Below are 7,049 nucleotides of genomic sequence, written 5' to 3' on the forward strand. Positions count from 1 at the left end.
CAAAAACCATGCATTTTATCTGGTAGAGGACGAATCTGCTCATGAGTGGAGCTATGGTTTTTTTACCTTAAGATACTGTTTCCCATTAAGGTTCTCACTTTTAGGAAATCATTGTTTTGATTGATTAAACTTTGTGCATAATATTTCACTGTTTTTCCTTTTCATTTTTATTTAGCTAATATTTCACATAACTTAGAATAAAGAAGTATAGATTTGTACTGTGAATAAATACACTTCTTTTTAAACAACAGTTGTACTTGACAGATATATGTCAACACCAATGGACGGGACAGTTGACATGTTATTGAAATGGTTTAAACTCTACAACTTTAGCAATTATGTGAAAATTGTTTGGAAATATGACATTTCTGTTGGTTTTTCTACAGTTAATTGAAGACCAATATGGTAATTATGCTGAAATTACCTCAACTAATTGCAATAATTAAATCTTTAATTTTCCATATGGATACATTTGTATACTTTCTTTAAAGGGATATGGTCAGTTTGGCAAATTTAACTGGGAGTTTCTTTAATGTAAAGGTACACAAACATGGTTCAAGATGCAATGTAAAATGTTAAAAGTCATTGGCAAACAAGATGACATTAAAGTCAGGTGACAAACATTTTCAAAGTTGAAGTGTTGCAGAGAGAGGTGTTGTTGAAATATTCAGAGATTGCACGAATGGATTGAGATGTTTTTGTTGCGCGGCATCAATTTAGCTGATGATGTCACACACAACAAGTAACACGGGCGAAGTGTCAGTTGACAACATGAACGGAATCGCACAGCCAAGAGATCAGCATCTCCGTCTTTGTCTGACTGTGTAGTTTGAACGCATGGTAGAGAGTTGTAACCATGTCTCATTGAAACAAAAATGTTTGGCAAATGTATCCTCCCAATACTGCTGCTGCATCCTCATCAGGGCTCCAAGCTCATCAACTTCCTCGTCATTTCTCTCCATTTTGTTCTCCTCTTCAACTCACCTGAATTTGGGGGTTTCATTTTAGCCATTACTTGGGCCTTGGAAAGCTCCAGCAGCACCTCCCACATGCTGACAACTTCACCGTTGGCATGGTTACAGATAACAGATGTTTTGTGCTTTCATAATATTTTGAAAAAACTCAATAGAAAATGAATAATTTAATCTATACCCACTATATATATATTTCTATACAGATTACAGGAGTTCTGAAATATTATGTTAGATATGCAAATGAGGCATTATCTGATTGACAATGGACTGATTTACAAAAAGTATAAAAAGATAAACATCTAAATCTGTGTTTAGATATTTTTATGTTACTAGTCTACGTTAGAAAACATTATCAGAGCAAAGTAACCAAAATTTCTGACAATATTAGGTGCAATTCCCCAGTTGAGTCAACGTGGAATGATCCAGTATCATTGTAGTAATCAGGGTAAAAGTAAGCCTTCTCAAAGTCAGGGCGTGTAGGAGTGTGTATATGTGGGTCAGCTTGCACATCTACACTCTTTTGTACATGTTCTCTTTGCATCACTCACACATCCTGATTTCTCCCAAATCCCCCACCACACACAAACACACACACACACACACACGTCACCCTCCACCTCTATGTCAAGTGTCAAAACTGGAGGATGGATCCGGTTTGATAAGTTCTGTTCTGTCTGGCCACGTGTCAGGACGGGATCAACCATACAGCAGAAGAAAACCATGTTCTTCACTCTCCTACCTCCAAGTTTTGGTGGATTTAAAAAAAAAAAAAAAATTGTATTTCTTTGGGGGCATTTCTTGGGTGAAAGCCTTGTATATTTGTGTGATGGGTTTTATTTTTGCCTACTTGTTGTCTGAGAAGTCCTTAATGGAACTTACTTTTGCTGAGTGGCTCATTTCAGTACTGTGCTGAAAACAGAATGTTTAGATTAAATCTCCAAACCACTGTATGCAGATGAGTTTTCTCAAACGACAGCATTGATATATTTACTCTGGATTTGTTTGCTTCTCGTGGACTCCAGTTGCTGTTGTATGAGGGATGAGATGAGCAACAGTTTGACTAAATATTGAATTGTAGCACTTTGTGTAACATTGATTCCAATACATAAAGACTATTTTCCCACTGGGCCTATAATGCAACATAAGTAGTCAGTTTCCTCTGTGCCAGTTTAAAGAGTGCGATGACCTTTGTATCCCACTGTTTATGTCATCAAGAAAGACTGTAGCTCCTTATATGTCAAAGACACTTCTTTTTTGTACTTAATATACTATCTCACATTAACTCCTCATAGTCTGTCAGTTACAGTTGATATAATGATATAATAATAATCTTTCCTTTCATAAAGGATGGTTCAGTGCATCCTATGCGAAAGGAGATAATAAAGGAAGCACTGAAGATCCTTTACTTACAACTAATCATGGCTGCAATTTAAGCCCTTTTTACTCTTTTAGTAAACCTGCTTCCACCCTCTAATACATGGCTTTTTAGGGCAATTTGAAAGTGTTTGGTCCTGTGTTTGTATCTGCTCCAGCTCGGCACAGCACTGATCAGAACTCCTCGGTTCACTGGCTAGTTTTTACTGAGGATGCCACGGTCAAGGCTACACGAATGGACAAATTCTCACAGGAGGACACTTTTACTGACCGTAACATCATACACGGGGGCTCGGAAACTGATAACCACAGCTCGTGGACAAAAAGAGATGAGATTACCTGGCTACAAGACAGATGGCAGCTCTCTCACAGACCTGCTGTGTGGGAATGACATCTGCAGTCCAGTTAAAAATAATAAACAAGACTAATTATCTTTGATTATTAGAAAAAAAAAAAAAGGGGTTCGACACAACCTGCAGGAAACCGTGTATTGTTACCTCTGTATGTTGTTGCGTTTAAAGGCTTGTTCTTTGGGGGTTATGGCATACTGGACCGGTAAGTGGTAGCCATCAGAGCGCTGTGGGTAAACCCAATACTATTTTAATGATGAAAATACATCTGATACAGGATATAAATCCTCTACATTAGACTCAAGATCATAACAGCATACAAAAAACAAACATGATATGCCAATAAAAACTTCCACAATCCATACATAAATCACTTAAATACATAGAACAAAATAATCCAAAAATAATCTCCCACATTACCTCAAAATAAAAAACAAAAAAACTCAAAACAATAAAAAATGTAAAAATAACTAAATGAATCCAAATCTGCAAAAGTCTTTACCTTGCTTTATAGTTATATAAACAGTTTTTATTTGCCCAAAAATGACACGGTCTGTTTTTAAAACAGTTCTGGAAGCTCAATCCGTACTCTTACAGCCCTGAGTGTAAAAAAACTATTTTCTTTTGTCACAGCGACACATTTTTGGTAAGAGTTTTAAGGAGTTTCCTCGTAGCTCATATCTATTATTCCAGAAGCTGATGATAGGCTCCACTTGAGAATCGTAGATTTTGTGGACGAGTTTGTACAACTGAATCATGTCACTTCTATACCTCCTATAGACAAGAGTTGGCAGTGCCTTAATCTTTCTTCGTATGACATCTCATTTAGACCTGGGATTAATTTGGTTACTCATCTCTGAACCGCTTCGATTTTATCAATATATTTTACTTTATAAGGACCCCAGACAGAGCTAGCAAATTCAATATGAGATCTCACCATTGATCTCACCATTACTATTGGCTTAGGGTTATGATCTATAGGCTCGTTTTGGCTGCATTTTAAAAAAGACGCTTATACTCACTGCTTTTGGTTTTTTAGTCTTTTTTTGCTTTTCCTAACTTTGTGAATTTACTCAGGAAGTATCTATTTGACCGCACCCCAGTTAAAACTTCACTTCAGTATACTCAGAAAATTTGAAAATTCCAATACTTTCATTGGTCTGTTTTCAGCTAAGTCACCATTTGGCGAAAGATTTTATTTTAAGGGATATGTTGGAAAGTTTTTTTTTGGAATCACCACTTAAAGGTTTTGACTGGACAGTATTCCTTTTCATCTTCTTCTTCAGTGTTCAAGTGAGTTGGCACAAATGAGCTTTAGGACATGTTTTCTTAGATCGCTGTACAGAAAATCCCTTTAGGACAAAAACACATTTTTTATGGACATTTTTTATGGATATTTTTTAAGGCGTCCCCCGGAGAAAAGAAATCTTAAAGTGCAGCACTATCATATGTCATCCATTTAAGTATTTGAAGTTTGTTTGCTGCCAAATCATACTTCTTTGATAAATGCCATTTTATTAGACCTGGGCGCCACCGCTATCTGAAACTAACTTCCTCTGCAGTTTTCTGCTGCAAGCCTCTCGGTATTCCCGCAGGTTTTTTTTTTCCCCTCGCTGAGAAATGAACAAACAACGCAAAGCGAGCTGGCTTCTTCAAACACATTCACACACAAGACACACACACACGCTCCTGTGGGTATTTGGCTGGGATAAATAATCATTGTAAATAATGAATGTCAATTAATAGGGGGAGACGTGGCCTTGCTAAGCATGCTCTGATTAGTGTTTCAGTGGGATCTCCTCCCCAGCTGCCTTCAGCCAATCATACCAGCCTCATTCAAACTACACAGTGAGGCTGGCCTATCACAGCCTCTCTATTACTGCTTCAGTTCTCACCATAACATATCACTTTGTGTAGGTGAGTGTGTGTGTGTGTGTGTGTATGCATTGTCAGGTAAAGGCTCAGCATGGCTTTAGACAGGACATTACATGTTCATATGATGGGATGACATTGTGATAATAATGTATGCATTTATTCATGCATAAAATGTCTACTTCTAAAACACATCTACATACAAACAGTAGTTGTAATGAGCTCTCTGGTGTTATCCAGTCGGTCTCATTGTTGGGTTTATTGCTTTAATTGAAGTTTGTTATGAGTGGTTATAGTTTTTTTTCTGTTGATAACAGAGTCTCCATCTCATGTTTCAGCTGTGAGTAAAACTGTGTCTTGTGTGGCTGGAGAGTCCTTGGTGTGGAGGAACGGTGTAAAGTTGACACCTTACACAAAGAAAATGCAAAGATATAAGCATGAAAGCTCCTCTGCGAGACATAACACCGCTGTGGAGTGTTGTGTTTTTGTCATCCTTTCCTCCGTAGTCGTGGCTTTAAACTAAGTGGCTAGTTGAGGTTATTGTAACTCCGAGCTGGTGGACTGGAGAGGACTGCGAGCTTGACTGCTGTGTCGGCTCAGACTGGGACTTTAGAGGGTAGCAGGGTGACTGAGCAACCAGCCACCCCCCCTTCTCGGTGATAAATGGCCACAGCATGGGCTATTCATCTCCTGCTTAGAGAAGTGGACAGTGCCCCCCTACACGGCCTCTCCTCCACCCCTCCACATGTCAGCAAATGTGATAATTCTCTCATTTGTCAGAAGCAACGGAGTGTTTGGAATGTGTGTGTGTTTGTCTGAATGCAGGCATGTGTGGCAATACGAACTCGGGAGAATTTTGGGGACGCACACACGGGATAAGTCTCCACACCAGCTCCTACTCCTTCCCTCCGGCTGTGTTTTTTTGGTTCAAATCCCCCTCTTGTCAAGTTTACTTCACTCAAAGTGGGAAAATTTAAATGTGCTAAAGAGTGTCTTTTTATGGCAAATTCCATCAGTAATTCAGCGATTTTATGACCTCCGGGAAACCACTGAGACACTTTTTCCACTTTATTGTGCAAATAAAGTTTTAGGGCTTGTTTGCTATGTGTGTATATGTTTGTGTGTCACTCTTTTTAAGTGTTTTCCTCTGTTTTGGAAAGAAACGCGTACACAAATCAGCATAACATTTTTACAGAGGATACACACGTACAAGCAAATCTTTTTATATTTCATACAAAGGTGTTTCAGAAACATGCCTGTGTGTTTTATGCTCCCACACCGGCGACAATATACCAATAAATATCACGCATGCAGACCTCATGGTAACTATTAAACACAATACGTCTCCAGCTGATAGCTGGTCATTTAGTTTGCACATAAACATGTGACTGTTTAACGTGTTTACGGTTCTATGTAGACACAATATGACTTATGTGAACTTCTCCTGATCTCTCTCTTTTTCTTTCTGCAGGATCATCCAAAATCGTATCCTGGTCTTCATCCTCGGAGCAATCATCCTACTCACCATCATCCTGGCCATCTATTTCAATCTGCGAGGCCACTGATCTCTGCTGTACACACATACTCTCCTTCTTCCCTCCCGACATAAATACAAACCAACACACACACACAGACGTGATTAATAGCGACAAAAGCGTTGTTCTGCTGTAATTAGGACAAATGGTCCCCATGAATCACTGTTTCCAAAGCTTGACAAGGAGCTTTTTTCCATTTCACTTTTCCTTTTTGTTTCTGTCTCTTCCTTTCCTCCACCACCGTTTTCCCCCCACTTTACCCTTCCCTTTCTTTTCTCTTTTTTTTTTCCCCTCTTCTTTTCTTTCCTCCTCTAAGTTTAGTCCTCTTTCTGTGAGGTTCTTTCTTAGATCTCCAGGGAAACAAATGGCGTGAGATGTTTAAAAGAGTAAAAACTTTTCATGGCATCGTCCTCAGTGTGGCTTTGCAGCCCATTCTGTCTCCAGCTGAACAGTCTGATCACTTTTGGCAATTTGAGGCAGATTCAGATATAGGCTTTTTTTCCCCTTTTTTTTTTTTGTATACACGGAAAACAGAGTAAGCGTAGTTCTGCACATGTATGTTTGCATGAGAAACAGTCGTGAAGGGGGATCACGCCATCAGTGGACGCGCATACTGGAGTATGTATGAGATTCTGTGACTAAATGATTCAGCTGTTCTTCACGTAGTCCCTACACAGCAGAGGACAGTGCCTTCAGATGAGATATGCTGTTCACGCTCCTGCTTTAAAAGGCTCAGCAAAGCCCGAAATAGACACATGGCACTGCCTAGAAGAAAGAGGGAAAAAAAAAAGAGTAGACACATAAAAAGGTTGAGGTCAGTTTAGCTTCAGTTCATTCAAGGTGAAAGTATTATTTGTTTTATCAAGAAGAAGCTGCTTGTTTGCTGCTCTTACATTGTGGAACAAATATATGAATATTTTAAGAGTTTGGAGATGGAGAGAAAT

At 38.8% G+C, this 7,049-nt stretch overlaps 1 protein-coding gene across 4 annotated transcripts in view; it reads left to right on the top strand.

The window, feature by feature from the left end:
* The window catches only part of vti1a (vesicle transport through interaction with t-SNAREs 1A), a 110,430-nt gene extending 103,814 nt beyond the window's left edge, over positions 1–6,616 (top strand). For 2 of the 4 annotated variants that reach the window (XM_072374136.1, XM_072374137.1), the window contains one exon: positions 6,042–6,616. In XM_072374136.1, coding sequence (XP_072230237.1) covers positions 6,042–6,135 — 94 coding nt within the window. In that variant the 3' untranslated portion in view covers positions 6,136–6,616. The remainder of the gene's footprint in view (positions 1–6,041) is intronic. The other 2 variants (XM_072374138.1, XM_072374139.1) reach the window with 1 other exon arrangement.
* The last annotated feature ends 433 nt before the right edge of the window (positions 6,617–7,049 follow it).

Source organism: Leuresthes tenuis, unplaced genomic scaffold (assembly GCF_036924035.1).
Source record: "Leuresthes tenuis unplaced genomic scaffold, fLeuTen1.0.hap1 SCAF_20, whole genome shotgun sequence".
Classification (NCBI taxonomy): domain Eukaryota; kingdom Metazoa; phylum Chordata; class Actinopteri; order Atheriniformes; family Atherinopsidae; genus Leuresthes; species Leuresthes tenuis.